The sequence below is a fragment of the Macrosteles quadrilineatus genome, unplaced genomic scaffold (assembly GCF_028750875.1).
Source record: "Macrosteles quadrilineatus isolate MER2022 unplaced genomic scaffold, UCM_ALF_1.0 Scaffold_4__1_contigs__length_99947679, whole genome shotgun sequence".
Taxonomy (NCBI): domain Eukaryota; kingdom Metazoa; phylum Arthropoda; class Insecta; order Hemiptera; family Cicadellidae; genus Macrosteles; species Macrosteles quadrilineatus.
Window position 1 is genome coordinate 41,669,594 of NW_026542597.1, and position 25,143 is coordinate 41,694,736.

Consider the following 25,143-nt stretch of genomic DNA (forward strand, 5'->3'; position numbering starts at 1 on the left):
TTACTTAAAATGTTTCCTTCATTTCAGTTCAATCAAATTTATTTTCATATTTTTTTATGATTTTACATTTTAGGCCTGAATTTTTGCAAAGTTGCATGTCATATTTGTTTACGCCACTGCTTCCTACCAAACATGTGACTGTCAAAGTAGTCAATAACAATTAAATATTTAAACATTGTGTTACTTCTTTCAGAATTTATTGTAATAAATTTGTTCTTTTGGATACCGGTATTGATTATATTAATAAAAGTATTCTATTACCTTACAATATCCGTGGGTGTTGGCGAAAACTACATGTTTCGTGGCGACTGCCACACCATCAGGTTCATTCTACAGTTTGTCATACTTTAAAATTGGAACACAAAACACACGTTGATAGGACACATTTAACAAAAGACTTTACATTAATAAGAGCAACGTCGCAGTGTGTGTTGTTTGGTTGGCTTGGTAGTGACTGATATTGTAGTGTCCCGTTCAAGGTCAAGTGATGTGTTGATCAACACATGTAGATGACATATTACCATTGTGATTAATTTGTTCTCCCTTAATGTATGAAATGTCTCATCATTATTCTCAATTCACCATTTTCTCCAAACAGGCTGACTGACCTATCAAAGTTAAAGAAGAGGACAGTAGTAAGGAGAGTAGAGGAAGAAGTGAATGGTGATGAGAGTTCATCTGAAGCTTCAGGAAGCAACGGGAGTCACGGTGAAGAAAGAAAAAAGCGTAAGAAATACAATACTGAGGTAAAGAAAAAGAGGGAGCAGGAGAGGAATGAGCTATTCGGATTTTTAGAAGGAGACTCCAGTGCAGAAGGTAAATCTTAAAAGTCTATTACCGGTACTGTATAAAGAATTTGCAAAGTGTAAAATTGTTCTTTTATATTTTGACTTCATTGTTGTAGTGTATCGGACTGAATATGATTAATAGGTAGGCCTAAAATATGTTATTCATAGGTTTCATGCCTACTTAACTCCATTGTTTAAGTTCATTCTGCTTAAAACTGGCAAACATTATAAAATCTATTCAATAAAGTAAGCTTAACATAGTGCTTGATAATTATGAATTGACGTGCTATAACTGTAACTGTAACCTACCCTTATGACGCATAGTACTGATAACCGATCGGCCTGATAGATCACTTTAGCATCAAGGAAAAAATATAGCTGTCGGGCCTACTGCTCTGACGTTTTTTCCTCCACTTTAGTGATACTATATGCATCGTGAATGCTTACTAATAGCAAATTAACACATTTATAATCAATAGTTCATTGTAATCGCAAGAACCAGGTTAGTAAAAATTTGGTGCCATAGGTATAAATTGTCGTGGCAGTTAACGTGTTAAATTGAAAACAAGTAAGAAGTAGTTTTGAGAGATTATCTTTAAATAAATATGACGATAAACATCTTTCATCACACAGGCAAAAAGTTTCTTTTCAACCTCGCACATTTTCCAACCTCGGATTCGCCTCGATTGTTAAATTTGAACTTGGGTCGAAAATGGCCAGTTTATGCCCTAGTAATGAAATATACTGTTCTTAATAGTTATTGAACCAATATATATATATTTTTAATATCTTGGTTGGTACAGCTCGTGACATCTAAGCTGGCACGTGGCCAAGCACGGGCAGTGTAGGCGTGAGGAGGGTGTAGGTAGGTAAAAGACCGGATTGCAAACATTTCCGCTGCCTCACGGGGTTGACTCCCCTTGTATAATGGACTTGAGCGCCTTCTCATGGGTCGCGAGGACAGCTGATGCAACCCGCATGACGGGACATAATGTTTTTGAGCTAGGTACTAGTAGCGATCGGCCAAGTGCCAGCTTAGATGTCACAAGCTTTACTCAAAATGTGTTTTTTTTTTTTTTTTACCCTTGGCTCGTTAAAAAGATTGTTTATAGGTATACTTGCATGTCAGGGATATTTTTATCACTACAAGAGATATTTTTTTACTGTTCAGTGTCCTCTCATCACTCATTCATTTCATCTGTTAATCAGTTTTTTTGGATGGAATCTTTCTTGACAGTAAATATAATTTATGTCCCGGGACAGTTCACTTGTTACGATTACTGAGTTTAGTTGAAGATTTATACTTAAAAGCTTAGCATTTTTTTATATACCATCAACTTGTTGTGCTCTTTAGTAACCATATGGTCTTGAACCCCCTCAGTAAAATGCTCATTTGTGAAATAGAAATCTCTGAGAACCTTTTAATATTTCATTTCTGTTATAGATGAAGTTGACATAACCAAGAATGACTTGGACCAAATAGAAGACCAGTATGCTTCTGGTAGCAGCGAGTCCATGAGTATGGAGACATTCAGTCGTAAGATGAATGAGAGGTGGCGAGAACTGGAGAAACAGCAAGATCAGCTGAACTTGCAGTTGCTGCTGGCCTCGGAGAGTGACCAAGGTAATCAAGGAAATCATGGGAACAGTTCTTAATTTCAAGAATAGATTCCTCTAATTCCGAAAAAAGAAATTCTAGAAACTGTTCAACATTTCTGTGAATATTGTCCTCCAATCCTGATAGGATTTGGGGATGTTCCATATTTTAAAAACATGATTAGTGATGGTTGGATCCGGATATCGGACTACCAAAAGTAAACATATAGAGATAGGTACCCTTTTGGTGGTTGTGCAAACTTAGCAGGAAGTTGGAATTCTGTATCCATGATTATCCGTATCCATATATGTTATTGACGTCGACTTACTGTGACATCGCCTAGCATATGAGTTATGACGTTGACATAGCTGTGTCATTGCCTAGCCATAAAATTTATAGACGTTGACATATTCTGTGACATTGCCTACCCACATAAGCTATAATATTCATATCTTTTTACATCATCCTTAAAATTTTTAACAGTATGATTTAAATTGGATTTCTTTAAATAATAAGTTTTTTTTTTTAACCCGTTCTTATGACAATAGGCAATATGTATCTATTCGGATCCGAATCAGAATTTTTCAAGATCCAGATCCAGTACCGACATTTTCTTGAATCTGCCCATCACTAAACATGATACAGTAAAACCCCGACCAACCGTAAGAAAGCAGACAAAGCTGCTTTGGATAATCTTTACATTTTGGTTATACTTTGGCATTTTTTCCAGTTAATCTGTGGTAGGAATTTATATGCTATGTCTTTTAAAAGGGAGATCTACAACAGTAGTTTTTTTTTGTTATTTGAATTGCTGTCATTTTAAATCCTACAACTTAATGCACAAAATCTATTTCTAAAATAATTGAAAGTTGTTTTTAAACTTTAGTTATATGATCTGCATGAGCTCATTTTGTTGTATGCCTTATTTCATCCCGTTGGTTTTATGGTTGTTTTTAAAACTTCATTTATATATGATCTGTATGAGTTCATTTTGGTGACTTATTTCATTCCGTTGGTCTAGCCAAACCAATTACTCACACCACGATGTGTAGTCTTGTTGTCTTGCTCATTTTCTAGTTGATTTGAATTGTTTAATGAGGATTTTGGACATTATGGTTAACACAAGTTTTTTTTTTAAAGGGGGTTTTACTTCATGCGATGTCCAGAAATATAAAAGCTACCAAATATCCGCTCAGTTTTAACTTTTTTATACCTATATTTTTTTACAATTTCTTTAACATGTGCTAATTTTTTAGGTTCTGTTGATGGAGATGATTTAGTTTTGGAGTCAGATGAAGACGAGAAGAAGAAAAAAGGTAAACGTCTGCCTTAATACCCTTATCCAAAACTATTTTATAAAAAAAAATTCCCAGCAAAATATTGTAATTATAAAACCTTATTGTCATATTTCTACAGAAAAAAATCCTTTTTGTCATATTTATACTACAAAACTAGGTGCACAGCTGCTTAAGTAGACAAATTAAGCTATTTACTGTTCATTTTTTAGCGAATTTCGTCCTTGAAGCCCTTTGCAATTTTCGAAGTTATGTGTGTGTGTGTTATGCGTGTGTTTGAATGTATGTGTGGATGTGTACAGAGCTACCGACTACACCTGTGGTCCGATTTTGATGAAATTTGGCATGTAGGTACTAATCCATGGTAGCCTATCTCCAGGTGATTTAAAAAAAAAATTTTAGTTTGATTTTAATGGCGATTTTCCTATAAAAACTCATAAAATAATGGAAAAATCGAATTTTTTCAAAAATGGCCTGACCGATTTTGATAAAAATTTAGTATGTTGTAGTCCTTTAAATTCTGAACAAAATGGTATAACTCCCATTTCAGTAAAAATTACGGTTCAAAAGTTATTGTATTATGGGTTTTCCCCATAAAAATCCCATAAATAACCAAAAATCTGATTTAAAAAAAAAAACAGGTTTTGATTAAAATTAATGTGTTATGGTCCTTATAATTCTAAACAAAATAGTGCAACATTGCTGTAACAATTACGGTTTAGAAACTGTAAAAACAAATACCGGTTTACCATTATCAAATTAAAAAAATTATAATTTCAGGTAAGAAAGCCAAAGAAGATAAAATAAATAAAGCTGTAGATGAGGCAAAAGAAGAAAAAGAAGACTTGGAGAAAGACGATGTAGAGAAAGATGACAACGATAACGACAATAAGGACGAAGATGAAAAGGAGAATGGTGACAACGACAAAGATGAAATTAAAGTTAAGGAAGAAGGATCAGAGCTTGACCCAAATTATGAACAGTTTCTGGAGGGCTTGACTAAAACAAAAACAACATTTGTCGGGCTTGGATCATCCTCAGACGAAGACAGAGACAAAGAAGAGATTGATATTAAGGAGGAACTGCTAAGTGAAATGGACACTGAAGTGAAGAATGAGCCGAAAGACAGTGATGACGATGGTTCATCAAAGAGTGATTCTTCAGCAGATTTATTTTTGGTAAGTTGAAAGTAATTATTATTTGGTATTCATCCTTTAGGGTATGATTAAGTAAATGATTATATATCATAGCTAATAATCTATTAAGTAAAAACCTACTTTCAAGAATGACATGCATAAATTACAATTTTTAGTCTACAAATCATGTAGCTATTGAATATTTTGAGGTGAACTAAGCACTCTGTTGCGATGGTAGGCTAACAAAATCCACTTAAATGAACATTCAGTGATAGAGGCAAGATAGTGATTAAAAATTTTACCATTAGCATATATGTGCCCAGATAACAAACAATTTTATATCTGTACAGTAATTTTGTATCAGTGTCATGAACTTGCAAGACAAATACCAATTTGTTCACAGGACTTAACAAAAAAAAAGTCAGATAAAAAAAAGATTTGGCGACAACATAAGCTGCTTCGGATGAAACTTTCTGGCACAGACACAAGCGATGAGGAGCGCTGGTGGAAGCGGCGGATTGAAAGAAAGAAGAAGAAGAAAGAGGAGGGTGACAGGTGAGATGATGATTTTAATGGACCAAGTTTTGAAAAAGTGTTTTTTACCATGGGACACTACTTATCACTTTGATTTTAAAAATGTGTAAACGGTGTTGATCAGGGACTCTTTCTATAACCTACTTAAGTGAAAAAAACAGAAATGTTATGCAAAAATATACTTTTCTTTAAAATAAGTGCAAGGTTAATAAAGTGTTACATTGTTTTAAGTAGGTCAATAAAAAAATAATTCAGAAAAAAAGTAAAAAACCTGTTTTTAAATGTTTTATTTACATAGGCTACTTGTTTCAGTTCTATAAATGCAGGATATTAAATACATATTTTTATTACCATCATTTTTTATTGTGGTTTTTATTTTGGGCTGAAAAAGAACATTTATTTTTGCACGTGAATAAGGATCAGTACTAGTTCAGAACACTAGTTCAGTACCCAGTTCAAAATGTTGTTAACACTTTTTTATCTTTTATCTAAGAGTGATGGTTTGTAGACGATCTGTGATTTACATAGCATTAGGACGATCTGTAACATCCAGAGTTTACTATAGTGTATCTGTGAAAAGGGAAGTTTTAAGTTAACTATTTGTAACTATTTGTAACCTTGAAGTGTGTAACTAAGGTTTATTGCTTGCAGTGAAAGCAGTGAATTCGATGAGTTCACCCACACACTCAGGTAAAGCCAACTGAATGAGCAAATGTTGGCAGTTGGGTTGAGCTGACTTTAACACTTGACTTTGTCATTGAATACTTCTTCTTTTACAATGATACCTATTTTTTTTTTAAATACATATTTAAAATAATTACTTCTTCATAAAAAATCAGGCAATGTCATTAAAAAATCCGGTCGAAGACTATCTCAGCTTTGCCACATCATGGTTTTGCAAAACGGCTGATTCTCTAAACACAGTAGAGTGTCATAAATCCAAACCAATTGGGACCGTAGCTAGTTCAGATTACTGATTTGTTTGGGTTTTAAACATAACCTATAAATGCCTAATAGACATATAATTAGGTCTACAATATTAAAAATACAGTTCTCGGATACAGTAAATGAAATAAAAACAATGGTTTTGTTTTGTACTTACGTAAATTCAGTACATTACTTTAGTTGGTTTCTTAAAAAAATATGACGTAAAGTTCATACATTGGAAACGAACAAAACACTGACCAGAATCCAGCGTCTGCTGGATCTTCGTCATTGCACTGTAAAACATCAGTTCTCTCGATGCTATTGTAATACAATATTTTAAAAATCCTCAGAAGCGGTTCGGGATTTTGACTCTCTACTGTATACCTATTAAATACCAATTTGTCGGGGCTCTCACCGGGAAACCGAGAATTTAGTGATCACACCGGCCGCTTGAGCCTAGGAATGAAAACAAAACATTACTAGTCTTACAGAAACTACAATTGTGTCCGCTCAGCCCCACTATTTCAATAATTGCATGCATCATGCTTTTTGGGCTCATCTGTTAAAGATTTTTTTAATTAATGAAGTTATTTTTGTGTTTGTTTGATTATATTCTTTTTGAGAATCATTATATATTTCATTAGCATCTTGTGATCTGAATGAATAAAAATTTGGTTGCACAATGTTTTGTTTAAATAGCCATTGTGAGAACTCAATAAAGTATTATCAATTCATTACTACATAACATATATCATACCAGTTATTTCAAAAATATTAGAAATTGCATCTCTTTTGAATCATCATGTAGTTAAGGATCTCATATAGGGATGGACGGGATTGAATTTTTTGTTCGGGACAGGAAGGGATTTTTATTTCCTTCCCAATTTTCGGGACGGGACGGGACGGGATTTTTTCCTGTGCATAAAAAGAAAGTATTGAGTATTTCAGTTACCAATGAAGACAAACAAAATCAATTTTCACCATTTGTGGCACTAATCTATAACTACAAAAAAATGGGTAAAAATTTACAGGTATAGAAACTTGTGACTCGCGGGCGAAATGACTTGCAGTCACGGTGCGATCGTCAAAATGACTCACGGTCACGACAGGATTGTCGGTATGACTCCGCAGTCACGGCGTGATCATCGGTATGACTTGCGGTCACGGCGGGATCGTCCGTATAACTCCACGGTAACTTCGCGATCATCGGTATGACTCCGCGGTCACGGGGTGGTTGTTGGTATGACTCTGCGGTCATGGCGTGATTGTCGGTATGACTCGCGGTTACTTAGCGATCGTCGGTATGACTCTGCGGTCACAGCGTGATCATCGGTATTACTCGCGGTCACGGCGTGATCGTCGGTATGACTCCACAGTAAATTCCGCGATCATCGGTATGACTCCGCGGTCACGGGGTGATCGTCGGTATGACTCCGCCGTCACGGCGTGATTGTCGGTATGACTCGCGGTTACTTAGTGATCGTCGGTATGACTCTGCGGTCACGGTGTGATCATCGGTATGACTCGCGGTCACGGCAGGATCGTCGGTATAACTCTGCGGTTACTTCACCAACGTCGGTATGACTTGGCAGTCAAGGAATGATCGTCAGTATTACTTGCGGTTACTTCCCGATCGTCGGTATGGCTCCGCGGTCACGGCGTGATCATCGGTATGAGTCGCAGTTTCGGCAGGATCGTCGGGATGACTCTGAGGTCACGGCGCGATCGTCGAAATGTCTTCGCCTCCTGCGTTCGCGGAACTATCGTGAACATCTCTCGCGATAGCGGCGTTATCGGTACTCGCTAATCGGTGAAATCGCCGACGATCGGATCAAATCCCGTCCCGAAAATTGGGAATATTATTTAATCCCCGAAAATTCCTGAAATTTCGGGACCTGTCCATCCCTAATCTCATATAATCATCATCATATTACTTATTGAATTAATAAATAACAAGAGACATTTTAGGCTAGGTAAAATTTTATATTACTGTATACATATTTTATTGTTTTTACTCAAAATATATTGTGGAACTATTTTTTATAAGAAGTGATAGGCTGATTCAAAATTTCTGTATTTCGATACAAAAATTATTCTAGATGGCATTCTGATTTGAAACCAAAGTTAGCACAATAAAAAATTAATGCAATCATGGTAGACAATCACAGTTTTTTCACGGTTGCAAGGAGACTCTGGAATTGGTTTTGAATCCAGAGTATTGTGAATCGAATATTCTTCGACATCGACACCCAAGATGGTGTTTATATTTATGTATGTTATATGCTACTTACATATAAAGATTATTTGAAATTGAAATTGTTTGTAATGAAGGTTCATGAAGGTAGAAATCATTGAATCTGAATGGACCCATCCTTAGTTACAAGTGCCCATCCCAAGCCTTCTTAAGTTTTCTGATCCATCAAATGTAAAGAAACTGAGAAACCAATTTGTAACCGATAAAATAGAATGAACAACTCAACAGAGCAATGAATGCCAGTTGAGAGGAACACTTTTAATTGTTTTTTATTAAGTAATCAATTAAAACAACATTTATAGATGAAATCAAACTAATTCATGAATTTAAATTTTTAGTTTATCTAAGAACTATTAACATTTATACAGTAGAGTCCCGATAGTCCGAAATGGTTGGGACCGGACTGGACCCATTTTGGATTACCAAATATTTCAGATTAAAATTTTGTTTGTATTTTGTATTTTTTTATTTGTAAAAATATTTTAATTTTTTTGTCCTAGGACGCTAGGCACGAGCCCGGGACTGTTCACATTACTATAGGCTAGACCTCGGGTTTGTGGCATTACCATTTAAATAAAATCCATTGGTGATTTGGCAGGATTGGAATCTGGGACGAAAATTAAAAATGTTAACGTTAACTAAAAAAATTGTGAAATATTTACTGAAATACTCTATACAACAAGTCTATCTCGCCCGGCCGCTACAGAATACTTCGACGAGGTACAGCTAACTGTCGTTACACGCAGTTTCAGATTTTCCCAATGGGTGACAGCAAGTACTGGGTCATCACTTTTACTTTCTCCCCCTATACCATAGTAATCCATGGTATCTCCAGGCGTTTTTTCATTTTTTTGAAATTTTGATTTTTAATGGGGATTTTCCCATAAAAACCCATAAAAAACCGGAAAAATCGGATTTTCTCAAAAATGGCCCAAACGATTTTGATAAAAATTTAATATGTTGTAGCCCTTTAAATTGTGAACAAAATGGTGCAAATCCCATTTCTGTAAAAATTACGGTTCAAAAGTTATGGTAAATTATGTTATTTTCCCATAAAAACCCCATAAAATAACAAAAAATAGGATTTTAGACAAAAATATGGTTTTGATTTAACATAGTATGTTATGGTCCTTACAATTTTTATAGTTTTTTTCATTTTTTAGAAATTTCTATTTCTAATGGGGATTTTCCAATAAAACCCCATAAAATAACGGAAAAATAGGATTTTCCCAAAAATGGCCCGAACGATTTTGATAAAAATTTAGTATGTTATAGTCCTTTATATTCTGATCAAAATGGTACAAATCCCATCTCTGTGAAAATTACGGTTCAAAAGTTATTGTAAATTATGTTATTTTCCCATAAAAACCCCATAAAATAACAGAAAATCAGATTTTCCCAAAATTGGCTCGAACGATTTTGATAAAAATTTAGTATGTTATAGTCCTTTAAATTCTGAAGAAAATTGTATAAATCCCATTTCCGTATATTTACTCTCACCGCTTACACATGATAAAGGTTGTTGACAAACTTATGGGAGAAAGTATGTGTCAGAATGCTGATACCGTTTATTTGTATCTAAAATAAACTGCAATAATGTCGTCACGCTACGGTGCTAGTAGTTTCGACTTTCCCCGCTAAGTAACAACAGCACATACTGGTAAAAAAAAATTAAATTAAAAATTTGTTTAAATAATTTTAAAAATAATTACTTTTTGGTTTCGGATTAAGCGGACTTTCAGATTACAAAAGTTCGGATTATCAGGACTCCACTGTACTTACAAGTGGTATAAGTAAAGATGTGGACATTTCGTACATATTTGTATCGGTATTTTTCTATGTTTCCTTGCTAATGTTAGCTGGTGAACCCACAGTTCAGGTTGAACGCGACCATATAAATATTGTCTTAATTTTGGCCAGATTTGGCAATTAAGGCAGAACTAAGCCTGTCTGGATCCATATAATAAGCAGATATAATATTTTTAAAGACTTTATTGTTCCTTATTCCTTTGGTTTTAGCTTTGAAAGAACTGCAAAAATATTTGTCTTTACACCTTTTAAGTTCTGTTTTCTTACATTTCGTACATCTAACATATGAAAAGCATTGCGTGTGTTCTACATTTAAATTGTCTAATGCCAAAAGTACTTGTTCGTGGGTTTATTGTTTGTCTTCGTTTTCTAAAAATATCAAGAAGCTTTTGAGAAAACATTTACTTACTTGGGCAGTTTTACTCAACGGATATTTAACTGACAAGTGTATTGCCGACGATACTCTCATAAAATAGAATTCCAATTTTCAATATGATGGGAAGTATAGAACATGTTGTTTAAACTCAAGTGGTAAATTGTGTTTTTTTGTTGCAGTCAAACCTCTTTAAGACAAATTCCAAGAGTTAGGGGAAAAATTTGTATTATCAAGGTTTAATACTGCCATTATTCGTCTTATATAGGTTTCTCTCTTATAAGAGGCACGTGAAAAATTTGTCTTAAAGAGGTCGCATTTGTCTTGTATAGGTTTTGTGCTAAGAATATTTGTTGTATAGAGATTAATCAGTCCCAGCCCATGCCACAAACAAATTCGTCTTTTGGAGGGTTTTAACCTAATTACTACATTGTATAGAGGTGTTTTTAGCATTAACCTTTATGGAAGGTTCAAGGGGAATTTAAAAAATCGTCTTATCTAGGAATTTGTTTTACCAAGATTTGTACTAACCAGGTTTGACTGTAATAGCCAATTTAGCTAAACCTGAATTTCACTATACGCTTGCTTATTAGTAAAAAATAGCTGATTTAAATTGTTTAAACTCTTAAACTTCTCAAGCTTTCCCATCATTTGTCGAAACAACCTTGGTAAACTTGGCTAGTTCAGCCGTTATTGAGTGATAATGTAGGTAAAGTTTGCTTTGAAGCCGATCCCAAAGAGCTTCTCTTTGCTCCGCTCAACAAAGATTAGTTTCTTCAGAATTATCATCTCTTTATATGCATGCCCTGTCGCTTGTCATGAGAAATGCCTCGTCATAGTAAATATATGATTTAAAAAAATCATTTACTAATAGAATTTAATTTTTTCTTTCAGCAAAAATAAATCTAGAGAGAAAAAGGAAAAGAAAGAAAATGGTTCCGATAAGGAAAACAAGAAGTCGAAAAGGGATAAGCGTAGAGAGAAAGAAACAGACGACGGAGCCAGTGGTTCTTCAACTTTGGAAATAAGCTCAACCGATTCTTCAGGTTCAGATATATTTAAGAAGAAAAAGAAGAAGAAGAATGAATCTAGTGACAGTGATGTAATGATTCTTTCTGACTCAGAGAAAAAGAAGTAAGTTTTCAATTGTAGCCTACTGGAACAAGCTTAAGAAAGGTTCTCCTTACTCTTTCTCACATATTTTGGTACTCATGTTTTTATTACGTTATTAAAAGCTCTGTCAAAACACTGAAAAACTGTATATTTAATCACAATTTCCTAGTTTTCAACATTGGACTTCAGTGGCCAACATTACATTGTGTGGTCTGTCTTGAAGAAATGTGTTGTTTTGTTAGGAATAGAATTGTTACGCTCTCTTGTAAAGTCAAAGCGTCTGTGGCCATTACTGAATGTTTCAAATTTAAATCTGTAATCGTAATTTTTTCAGAAAAAAGAAGAAAAAGAAAGGTAATCTTAGCGGAGATTCTTCAGATGAGTCAGGAGACAGTGATAATGATGTTATCGACATCACTCAAAAGGTATGTTATGAACATTGTATATGATTTTTTTCCTGTCATACTCAATAACCTATTTGTCATTCAAAAAATCACTGGAGATTTATCATTTCGATGATTGGAATTAAAATTATAATGATTAAGTATCTAGAATCTTATCTTTCTCTGATGAAACACTATTTAGAACATAACAAATTAAAACCCCCAAACTCTACTGTGGATGAAAAAACAAACCGTATAGTGAGAAGTTTGTAGTAGAACCTGGTTACAAATGCAAAAAATGACTACTAAATATGTTATAACTAAAGTTAAATTAACAAAAGTGGAAGGATCTATCATAGCTGACTGTGCAATGTGGGTTTTTTTTTGTCCTAGGACACTAGGCACAAGCCCGGGATTATTTTTCACATTACTTCAGGCTAGACCTAGGGGTTGTGGCATTATCACTTAGATTTAAAATTCATTGGTAATTTGGCGGGATTTTAACCCGGGACCTCAGGGACCGAAGTCCCACTCTCTAACCACTAGACCAGCTCGCTTCCCCAGAGCTCAAGGTGGTGGCTTCTATTAAACAGAATTGATTGTGACTGACACACTTAAAACATAGAATGACATACACTATCTTTGAAAAATTGATATGGCTTTAGCATTCCTTACTATTATAGGTTATTTTTATATTTCTCTCTCTCTTTCTACAAACATATGATACCTTATTTTCCAGCACATATATTTTAGTCATTAGTCCACAAATGCCCAGATATCCAATGAGAGATGCTTGTTACAGAGCTCGCAAGGCGAGTCCCCAGGCAAGGGTGGGCGCAAGAACATCCGCAAGGTGTTGACCAAACACGAGCTGGCTGCGGCCACCAAGGCTGCGGCCAAGGAGGAGGAGGAGCGTAAGAAAAGGATTGCGGCTCGCCAGAAACTGGTATGATACTTCTATCAGCTGATTGGAATAACTGGGAGTTATGTGTAATTTTGATGACTCGATAAAGTCTGTGAATTTGAATTGTACATTTGATATTTATGGTACTAGAACATTTTGAATAGTTAGTGTTTGTACATAGAAGATATATGTTCATTGGAAATGATAAATACCCCCGCTGCAGCTAACCTGGCGACTAAGCAAATACCCATTTGCCTGGATTGATTTTCAATTAATCTATTAAATTATCTTTCTGAAAGAGAGGTACCGCAACCGCAAATCGAGCACCGAGTGTTAGGATTGGTGAACAGAAAAATATTTAATTGTGAAAATTAAGTTGAAACAGTGTTCCATTTGATGTCCAATGAAAAAAAAACAAAAAAAAATATATTCAACTGGACAGAGAGATATTTCTTGAATCAAACAGAATTAATTTCTCATTTCAATGTGGATGATTGGAGTTTAGTGTTGTAATCTTAATTTGAAATACTTAAGTAAGTACTGAATAACAATTTTTATTTATTTCTTTCATAATATGCTTATTTAATTTGTTCATACTGTCTTTTCTTCACAGTTTAATGAAATGTTTGAGATCAAGGAAGCTGAAATTTTGGAGAAACTCGTTCTGGACTTTGATCCTGACACTAAGACTGAACTGATATCCGTAGACAAGGATCTAGTCACCAAAATGAAACCTCACCAGGTATTTTTCATGCATTTTATTGCAATTTTCAACCATTAACAAATTAATAACTTTTAAATATTATGTACTGCCAAGACTAATTTTCCTCAACAAATATTTACAAGCTTCTCTGATATATTCATAACTTACGCATGCAAGTCTATTTCCTTTTAAAAGATGTTACAAATTTCAAATTGTTAACTAAGAGGTTGTCTAAAAACTAAACCTCTGGTTTGTAAATTCAGGATATGCTCTTCAAAATAAATTAATGGAACTTAACATTATCGCGAATCATTGGCGACTAAAAAGTACACAAGGTTATATTACTTAATTATAGTGATGTAAAATACCCAGGTATTTAAAACTCGAGGTAAATACCCTGGGTATTTACCCGGGTAAATACCCAAAATCCATAAATACCCGGGTATTTTGGGTATTTATGAAATCAATTGAAATTCATTTATATTTACCCCTAAATATGTTATTGTTATCATTACATGATAAATTAGGATAGTCTATAACACCTTTTACAGTAACTTGAAACTTTGCTCGTTTAATGATTTAGCACTTTTTTTAATAATACATAAAGTTTCTAAATGAGCATGGGGTTTCGTGTCTTAAATCGAGTAACATTAGTTAAATTTAACCTTTGACTCAATAGTCAATGATTTAAGTCACTAAAAAATTTTCTATTAAAAAAGGCTGTGGTGATTTCAATTTTTATAATTTTATAAATTTATAACCAATTAAATAACATAAACAAAATATTTTAATTTATATATATCCAGGAATTATTGGGTATTTATGATGCAAAATTTTTATTGTATAAATGGTTTGGAAGGCTTGACAGATCTAAGGCCTGATTGACATAGGCAGAATGATAGAATACTTTAAAGTAATTAAACTTTTCTGTGTTACCGCTTAGTTGGAAACAATAATATATTTGGATAAACTTACTAAAAAAATGTATCTCCTGTTTTTTGGTATAACTTAATATAATTTTGAAAGATTTATTGTGCTATAGATTCAAATGTTTTGTATCACAAGATTATGAAATTAGTTTTTTTTTTTTTTTTTATACCATTGATACCAACAAAAGATCTAGAACAAAAATATTATTAAATCCTGCCATCCTACAGATTGAATTTTAAAATTATTTTCTTAAGTTGTTTACACATAGGTCACTACTAGGTTAAATTGTCCTGTCTTTCCAAATAATAATTATTACTTTGCAAATTTTTTTTTTTTACTTTCAATAAAATAAATTCATCTATCTATCATAGAAATTAAAAAATCATAAGTAGTCAGGACCAGTGCAACCATGCGACCAGGGTATTTATGCCGATTATGCTTTATGCGCAGACCTGGATATTTATGGCGATTATACCCAGAAGTAAAATGCCAGTAGTGACCATATGAAATTTTGTTTAACACATTTTATCATCATTTTACTATCCTTACAAGGTAATAATTGCAAAAAAACATCTAAATCTTCGCTAACTTTAATAAAAATTATAAATACCCAGTTTTTGGGTATTTACCCGGATTTATATTTACCTACCCACTGGGTATTTACCCGGCCCACATCACTACTTAATTAGCTTTAACAATCATAGTAATTCAGATACATAGCTAACTACAATGTAATAGAAGTATTCACTGTTTTGAATCTTTTTACTTATTATATCACTATACTGGTTTCGTCTATTTTTTTTTTAAATAATTATTTCTAAATAACTTCTTTGTCAGCATCGTACGTGTTATTAAATTACCTGAGAGCACAAAAAAAATGTCAAATAACACTTGTAATAATATATTTACACTTATACTGTTTAATAACAAGACGGTAAATACATATAAAAGATGGGAAGTAGTGATCGATTTCGATTGGACACTCCAATTATTATCAGACCCAATAGGCGTGGCGTGATGATGATTGCTTACCATCTTTTATATGTATTTAGCGTCTTGTGAGTAAACAGTATAAGTGTAAATATATTGTTACAAGTGTTATAAGTTATAAGTGTATTTGACATATTTTTTGTGTTTTCAAATAATTATTTAACGATTTTTATCTTTGAATTTCAAGTCTTAGCTAGAAAGTTTTACAAATAGACATTACAAAATTATTTCCTACAACCTTTGTTTTTGCATTTACAGGCTAAAGGAGTCAAGTTCATGTGGGATTCGTGTTTTGAGTCACTCAACCAGATGAAGAGCAAGAAAGGTTCTGGATGCATCTTGGCCCATTGTATGGGTCTTGGGAAAACCTTCCAGGTACAATGCCACCAATATATCAGTAATTCGCAATCATACACTGTCTCTTGGTTTTCCAGAATGAAACTGAAACTTATTTTTCAGCTTTAATACCAAGTAGGTATATCATCATCAAGCTCAGGCCCGCAGTTTGAATGTAAATGCTATATGGCCCCGAAATCTTTAGGTGAGTCGGTGGCTCAGTTGGTAGCGTCACAGACTTCGGGCCCAGGGCAGCGATGTCGTGGGTTCGGATCCTGGTCACTGCCGTAAACATTCTATCAGTACAGTTCACCTTCGTACTGTACCGGCTCACCCCTTGCTCTGTTCGATATGTTCCACGCACAGATCTGTAGTCTATGTGCCAAATGCAAGGTTACAAGAAGCCGCCAACCTCTTAAAAAGAAATATACTTGTCCTCTTCATTGGATTATATGCCATCCTCCACTCTTCATTTCAGGGGGTTTTTCTCTTCTATGCGTCCCGAACTAACCTTTTAACTTCTTGTGCTTCTGGGCCCGGGCCCATTAAGTAAAGTGGACCTGATCAAGATATGAGCGTGCAAGAGTGTGTCACTGAAATTAATTTCAGGACTTCTCTTAACTTTGCTGCTGGGTCACATTGTATACTGTTGTCTGACTTCATGATATAATCGTGGAGAAACTTTTGTGTATGAAAATCGTTTCAACCATATAAATTGTATGTTGTGTTATCATTTTGATTAAAAGATTAAATTTTTAAGTTAAATAAAAATTATTATTTTTTGAGTAAAATTATTTTCACTATACGAATTATCTTACTATCTAATAATGTTATTGTTTTGAATAAATAAAACATAACGTGCACAATTTAACTAACCAAATATACCTGGTAAATAGGGTTAAATCATCAGGCAATGCCAGCAGACTGATATGGCTTTCTGATATATCAGGTGGTCTCCTTGGTGCATACTATCTTGACTCACAAAGACACCAATGTCCGCACTGTGCTGGTAGTCTGTCCGCTGTCCACGGTGCTTAACTGGTACAATGAGTTTGACAAGTGGCTGGAAGATGTTGCGGGCGGACGTAACATCAAGATATATCACCTTACTAAGTAAGTATTAAGGATTTTTTTCATATTAGTTCCATCAGTATTTTTTTATTACAGGTACTAACTGTCAGATGTTACGTTTGTTTACCTAGGCCTACTACATTTTACATTCATTTTATTTACTGTCAGTTCATCATGATAACAGGACATTTGTCAGTGGTTAAATCTAAGACTTGAAACAAATAAATCTGTTTTTACGAAAACAATTGAACAATTCACTGACTAAAGTTCACCATGCGGTGTATTTAAAATGGTTGTTTCTGTAGTACTAGCCGTCCTTAAAACATCAGAACATTCGAAACTCTCTTTTACTTATTACATTTTCTTATTCTTTTTACTACTAGTCAAAATACATTGCAATTACTTCTACCAATCTATTTTAATAAAAAAAGCATCTCTAAGGGTATAGAAATAAGTCAAACGCCTAAGTGCAATCACGAGTGTCCTGAGGAAATTGATACAAACCAGGGCAATTGTCATGATGTTTTTACTAATGTTGATATCACAATTATCTACCATGAAGTGTGTAATGCATGGTGAACGTTCAATTGACTAGAAGTAGTTCCTGTGAGAATTTTGAAGTATGATAACTTGTAATTAAATAAACTTCTACGGTGACAGTGTCTGTAAACGTTGACTAAAAATAAATAATTATTAATCGAGAGTTGACTCCTTAATTACCTCTGCATCAGTATCTTGAAGTAAATATTTGATTGTGTCAGGTTCAAGAAGGCCTATGAAAGATCCAAGCAGCTATCCATATGGCATCGGAATGGTGGAGTGATGATCCTAGGATATGAGATGTTCAGGATACTAGCCAATCCAAATAGCAAAAAGTTTCGACTGATGCATACAGAGGTGTTCCAGAGTACTCTGATCGACCCAGGTAATGTCAGTGGTGTTTTCTTGTGTGCTCAATTTAAATGTTTAAATTTGAAATGAAATACGGGATTTTTATTTCCCTTATAAATCTTGGCATGGATTTTTGTCCCCGAGCTAGAAGGGTTTGTGTAAAAAATCTCAAGTGAACACTCTTGCAGATGGGGTTAATGAACAACATAAATTTGCAGTCTTTATGGCACTGATCTATAAACAACAATAATGAGTAAAAGTGCCATAAGTAACAAAAACTGTTTACAACAACAACAACAACAAAAAAATTACATATTTGGTGCTATTTATCTGTTGAAAAAATGACCACTAACTAAACAAAAAGATACACTTAAACCAACTATAACTGCATTTTTAAAACATTGTACACTTTTAAGGCCTGATATGATTACCATTTCCTGCGTTCACGGTACAACTGTAAACATCTCCCACGATCTCCACACCATTGTGAACATCCATTGCAAACACGGTGCAATCATTTATATGTCCTGAGATCTTAGCCCCAACATAAAAATCTTCCCTGATTATGGAGAAATTACCATTGTCTCCTGGGTGCGCAAAACCATTGTGAACATCTCCCACCATCGTGGAGACATCATCATCATAAATCAGGACACAGCAAAATCGCTATTGGTTGGAACAAATCCTTTCCCTTTGAATAAATTTAATCCTGTCCCAATGATGAGGAATATATTTTTCCTGAAACTTTGGAACTTGTTCATCCCTTAGTTGTGGGAATATAGGGGATGAATATTGCCAATATTTAATAACCCAAGTATTTTTCACATACCAAATTTTCACGGATCTGTTGCAAGGTGCGGACTTGGTGGTGTGTGACGAAGGACATATGTTGAAGAATGAGTCCACATTGCTATCCAAAGCAATGAGCCGCATCCGAACATTGCGGAGAATTGTTCTCACTGGCACACCAATGCAGAACAATCTCAAAGAATGTAAGTATTGTGCATAGACTAGAGTATAGGCTATAAATACACATATAAAAAAACAAGTGATCTTAAAAATGGAAATATTGAAATTCTCCTAAAAGATGATGGAATGAAAATGATATTCCAGACCACACATTGTTTCTTACAATTAGACTTCTGAAAACTGTTTCGGTGGTCAGACATATTATGATTTCTTCATGTCTGGACAGATCACTGTATGGTGCAGTTTGTGAAGCCTAACCTTCTTGGTACAAGGAAAGAGTTCCTCAACCAGTTTGTCAACCCGATCACCAACGGACAGTTTGTAGACTCAACGGAGGCTGATGTGAAGGTGATGAAACGCAGGTCACACGTGCTACATAAGATGTTGGAGGGATTAGTTCAGGTAAATCACAAGCACTTTTGTCAATAATCAAATAAAGGGGTCAAAGAGTTTTGTGAAATAAGTTAATGAGAAAAAAACTAGATTGACCTTAAAACTACAGTAGAGTCCCGTTAGTCCGAAATGGTTGGGACCGGGCCCATTTCAGATTACTAAATATTTCGGATTAAACTTTTTTTGTTTTTTTAATTTTTTTTTTTACTAAAAAAAAAATTTTTGTCTTAGGACGCAGGCACAAGCCCGGGATTGTTTTTCACATTACTTAACCCTTCCCGGACGGGCGAAATCGTGACATAGGACGGGCAAAAATCATAGGAAAAAATAAAAATTAATTTTCCTTTTTTGTGTTTTATTATACGAATATACATAAAATAAACACAATGGAACACTTCATACTGTCCAAATAATTTTTTACTCGTTTTTATTTGAAAAAAAATTATGCGGATATATCCGCTCCCCGTCCGCAGATGAGTAGAAAAGCTGCGGATATATCCGCCACCCGTCTTTGAAGATATGACTATGACAACGTTAGGTAATAAATAAAAAACAATATGTTGTTGCGTTGTTTATTATATAAAACTGTTTCAAGAAAATAACACTTCAAGAAAAAGTTGAACTACAATTTCAGTTTTCAAAAAGTTACAAAATCATTTTACGGGGTTTACAAGGTGCCTGTAAATAGTCCATTCTTTTAAAACAAGAAAAAATAACAATAATTTCAGTTTTCAAAAGGTTACAAAATCATTTTACGGAGTTTACAAGGTGCCTGTAAATAGTCCATTCTTCTAAAAATAGGGTATTTACTCAGGGGAGGTATAGAAGAGGCTACGATGACAGCTGAGTGCTTCTTATTAGCTGAGGGAACGCCATTACCGTAACAAAACAGTCGATAGCCATCTGCTTCGGTGGTTTAATGGTTAGCGTGCTGGGTTGATATACTGCAGGTCCCGGGTTCGAATCCCGCCGGTGGCATTAACTTTTTGTCCAAGATTTTTTTATTTTCAGCAAGTTTGGTTGGTTTGGTTTGGTTATTACAGTTTAATTTCATTATTAAGTCATTATAAAATTTTAATTGAGCAATTTCTAGTTTTATTTTATAAACAGAATTATTTTTCCGATTACTGTACTATAAACTTTTGTTATATTATTTCTTTATCAGCAAGTTTGGTTAGTTCGGTTAGGTTATGATAGTTTAATTTTGTAATTAAAAATTAATAAAATTGAATTTTAGGCATTTATAATTTTATTTTATGAACAGAACTATTTTTGCGATTAGTAAACCTTCATTGCCAAAGTGCTCTCTACTACAGCGCTGTTCACGGAGGAATTTTGAACTAAATGCCTCATTTGTACCTCCCCTAAGTCAGACCCTAAAAATAGTCTTTTTGGGTGTGGTACACCTCAAAACATGTGTCTGGATGTAAGTACGGTTTTTCGTCACATGTTTTACAAAAGTACACAGTTTCCTTACGAACTTTTTTCTTTGCACAAACATGACATCTGAAGGACCCCTTCGGTGATTTGCCCATAACATGGAGTTTTCCGTTCAGCCGTTGAATATCATTTTTCGGTCGTCCTGGTCGTCTTCTTGCAAAATTGCAGGTCTCCTGAACATAGTCTCTTACTAAATCTTCCACAAGGCTAAGTCTAAACTGTTTGTGAGACATTGCTACTCTGTTGTTGTCTTCTTGCAAGGATTGATATAGAATATAAGAGTTTATAGTAGACACTTCAAGGAGCCAAAAGAAAAGTTTGCAATACCATTTTTTAGTACGCCTCATAAACTGATAACTAGATATCACGTGGTCAGCACGATCAACTCCACCCATGTGTTTAGTGTAATCTAAGACAACATCAGGCTTTAGAACAGGAGGTTTATTTGGCCACTTGCTGGGCTTCTCTGTCATCTCATTCCGGCTTATTTTGTGTTTGGTTGTAAGCATAGTTACCACTCTTTTGTCCTTCCAATAAATAACACCCAAGTCTTTGTTTCTTCGTGCTTCTACATCACCACAATTGAGCGGTTTGCTTAGTGTTGGCATTTCCTTTCTATTATTCATAACCGTTCCCGTAACAAACATATTTTTCTTCAGCAACTCTTTAGCCAGTTCAGGGCTATTGTAGTAACGGTCGACGTATACATGGTGACCAGATGGAGGGTCCAGGGGATCTTTTACTAAAGAATCGCAGAGTTGTAGAACAGTATTTGTTGTTTTCAAAAGCTCATCCTCGTTACCATCACTTTTACCGTAATATGGGCTAAAACTGTAAATATTCAGAGCATCAGAAAGAACAAACACTTTTAGCCCAAATTTTACAGGCTTGTCGGGGTTGTAAACTCTGAATAAAATCTTGCCCTTGAATGAAATAGTGCTCTCATCCACTGACACATACGAGCTTGGCGTATAGAATAGTTTACATTGCTCTTGAATTGTGTTCACAATATTTCTTATTTTGAGGTCACGTGCGCTTCCCTGTTCATGACTAAAGTGTAATCTCCAAAACAGCATCAAAAACCCATCTCGAGTAAAAACATCGGAAAAAAAGGGCATCTTGTTTACCCAGGACAATGAAAAGTAGTCCTTTATATCAGGCAACGGGTGAAGTCCCATATTCAGTACAACCCCGAGAAGAGCTCGGATCTCTGTGGTTGTTGTATCGGCCCAAACCTTTTGTTTCCTTTGGTTTTGAATAGGCAAACTTTGAGCATATAGGTTGGTTTCATCACAAATCAATTGTATTAGATTACTATGAAAGTAAAGTGAAAAGAAATCAATTGGTTTTGAAGTGAGATCAAATTCTGTAGGCAGATTACGGCCGTTATTGCAGTTATAAATAGGAATAGTACTTACAGGTCCACTGTCACTGTCGGTCACAAAAGCATACTCCTTATCCCACTTCATACGAAGGAGTTTAGCTTTAGTTAGATTTGGTTGTTGTGCCTCTGTAGACCTCTTTTTAGATGGCTTTTTAGAGTTCTTTGCAAATGACTTTTTGGACGCCATTGTAGATTCATTGGTTGAACTATGAAGGCTTTCTTTTTCCGAGTCAATAAAACATGAGGCATTCCCAATGTCGTCCTCACTAACTTGTTCATCACTAATACTTTCCACTTGAACCACATTACATTCATCTTGAGGAACATCAGCGTCTTTGTCATTTTCGGATACAAAACCATTTACTATATCAATATCATTTCCATCGATATTTGCATTATTTACATCACAACTACGCACAGATATGTTGTCATCTTCGTCCAATTCCATTCCATCAACAGCAACATCACCCTCCGAAAAACTCTTGTTCAATAACTCAATAATATCACCAGAAAAACTAGTACTATTTACGTTATAAGCCATCGTGCATCACTATCTCATTCTGCTAGACAGACAACTGTAACGTTTGGCGCCAACACACAGACAACGTGGTGTTGAGCGCGAAACGTCGTGGGTGGTGTAGGAGAGGTGGTTGGTGTGAGGGAGAAAGGGGCGGCGCGGGAGAGAGGGGCAGCGCGGGAGAGAGGGGCAGCGCCTGAGAGAGGGGGAGTGCGAGAGAGAGCGCAGCCATGGATAGAGCAGGAAAGTGGCGCCTTGGTACCGCGAAACATCTGGTTACTGTTTAAGTACCTGCCAGTCTGTCTGAAAAGAAGGCGGATATAACCGCTTCCCGTCCGGAACATAAAAAACCATAGGCTGATATATCCGTCACCCGTCCTTAATCGCTAATGACTTATGCGGATATATCCGTCACCCGTCCGGGAAGGGTTAAGGCTAGACCTAGTGGCTGCAGCATTATCACTTAGTAAAATCCATTTGTGATTTGGCGGACGAAAATGAAAAATGTTAGTAACAAAAATGGTGAAATATTTACTAAAATACTCTACAAAAAAGTCTATCTCGCCCGGCTGCTACAGAATACTTTGACGAGGTACAGCTAACTGTGTTAAAAGTGTAATAAAAAACATTTCTAAAAATTTTAATTTTTTTTATAAGAAAATGTAAAAAATATATTTTTGGTTTCGGATTAAGCGGATTTTCGGATTACCCAAGTTTGGATTATCGGGACTCCACTGTAGTTCACTTCAAAAGTGTACGTTTTGTGAGAGAGGTGAACAAAATTTTATATTCTTGATATTTCTTGATACAGTTACCTAACAATGTACATGTTCTCTCACTGGTTTGAGAAAGTAAAGTGGCCAATTCGCTCATCAATGAGACAATGTTAACATTGTCTCACTCTAATTACTTTGTCTCACTCCAGATTTGCAACGTGAAGGCACAAAATAGTGAGCGCGTAACATGCAGACAAGGTCGTATGCACGCAAAATACGTTGGCAGCACTGGCTGTAAATCAGCTGGTCAGCTGTTTTACTGTTGTATCATTAAATGTCATATTAACTTGCCTACGGCTCGTGAGTAAGTATTTCTCTCAAGTGAGTCAATTGCTCACTTTGCTGACTAGCACAAATAACTATTTCCTTCATCATCTGCAACATTTGTCACTCACCTTTGTAACTTTGTGTTTGATCTTATTTGTTTTATAATTAACTATTGAAATATTTTGTTAAATGGACCTTATTTTCTTTACAGAGGTGTGACTACAGTGTACTGACTCCTTTTTTGCCTCCAAAACAGGAGTATGTCATCTCCGTAAAGCTCTCCGATATACAGGTAATTTTTACTTTTCGTCCCTTTTGTATTAACCTATTTTTATGCAAGGATGAGCAGTTGGTTTAACTCGCACAGCGGTTCTTAAAGCAGAAACTATCATAGAAGTGCATATGTTTAATTTTATAAAAAGTAAAAAGTATTTTTTTTTACATTCAAGTTGTTTCTCTTTATTCCATTACTGTTTACAATTCAATATCATTGCTTAATTATTATTGACAACATCTGTTAAACAAATTATTTTAAACAAAGACTTGTAAGTTAATATGTAAGTAAGTAATATACAAACATCTCCCTTTTTGGGTCGCCGGAAGACTGCCCCCCGGAAAACTACCCCCCCAAGCAGGTTCCTACGTCATATTGACGTCAGAGACCGGGGGGGGTAGTTTTCCAGCCACGGACACTCAAATTTAGTTGTCAAACAGTTCTAATCTAACCTAACCTAACCAACCAAACTTGCTGTAACATTTCAAAAATCTGTTTTATATTCACCATACGCATTTTCTATTATCCAACGGAATTACTCGAATTAAAATTAAAATTACATAGCATGATTTGTCTAGGGGGGGTAGTATTCCAGTCGCGGACACGGCTTCCATATTGGTTAGTTAGCAGATTTTGTGACGTCACGTTTCACCTGGGGGGGGGTAGTTTTCCGGGGGATAGTATTCCGCATCCCCCCCTTTTTAAGCAATCTTGACTGTCCTTCTTTTTTAACATAGATTTAATTTTTCTTATATGGTGTGTGTTTCTTCTTAAAACAATACTAGTGTACATGTTGCTCGAATTCGAGCAATTGCAAAGTATTACAGGAGTTATTTCAAAACGAATAACAGCCATATTTACAATGAATTTAAAAGAGTCAACTCAAAGATTACCGGTGTGTAACTCAGACCATGTTTATCTTCGTTATTGATAAACCTAGCACCATAAACCAGGCATTCCGGCCTGTTTTCGTCTCCTTCTCAAAATGCCTCGCTGTACAGGCAACACAGGTCATTGATAGAGGGCCAATTGAGAACGAAAAGTTGTTTTGTTTTGGGGTAGTGTTAGGGCGCATTTTTAACCTAATAG

General features: G+C 35.0%; 1 protein-coding gene across 5 annotated transcripts in view; it reads left to right on the top strand.

Annotated features, from left to right (window-relative positions):
• The window catches only part of LOC128993460 (transcriptional regulator ATRX-like), a 90,558-nt gene that overhangs the window by 27,569 nt on the left and 37,846 nt on the right, over nucleotides 1-25,143 (top strand). For 4 of the 5 annotated variants that reach the window (XM_054417367.1, XM_054417369.1, XM_054417371.1 and 1 more), the window contains exons 9-24: nucleotides 599-816; nucleotides 2,233-2,412; nucleotides 3,642-3,701; nucleotides 4,461-4,858; nucleotides 5,220-5,371; nucleotides 6,002-6,040; nucleotides 11,608-11,847; nucleotides 12,161-12,251; nucleotides 13,012-13,155; nucleotides 13,727-13,855; nucleotides 15,995-16,111; nucleotides 17,022-17,185; nucleotides 17,905-18,068; nucleotides 18,889-19,026; nucleotides 19,230-19,405; nucleotides 23,992-24,072. In XM_054417367.1, the coding sequence (XP_054273342.1) occupies nucleotides 599-816; nucleotides 2,233-2,412; nucleotides 3,642-3,701; nucleotides 4,461-4,858; nucleotides 5,220-5,371; nucleotides 6,002-6,040; nucleotides 11,608-11,847; nucleotides 12,161-12,251; nucleotides 13,012-13,155; nucleotides 13,727-13,855; nucleotides 15,995-16,111; nucleotides 17,022-17,185; nucleotides 17,905-18,068; nucleotides 18,889-19,026; nucleotides 19,230-19,405; nucleotides 23,992-24,072 (2,491 nt within the window). The remainder of the gene's footprint in view (nucleotides 1-598; nucleotides 817-2,232; nucleotides 2,413-3,641; nucleotides 3,702-4,460; nucleotides 4,859-5,219; nucleotides 5,372-6,001; nucleotides 6,041-11,607; nucleotides 11,848-12,160; nucleotides 12,252-13,011; nucleotides 13,156-13,726; nucleotides 13,856-15,994; nucleotides 16,112-17,021; nucleotides 17,186-17,904; nucleotides 18,069-18,888; nucleotides 19,027-19,229; nucleotides 19,406-23,991; nucleotides 24,073-25,143) is intronic. The other variant, XM_054417368.1, reaches the window with a different exon arrangement.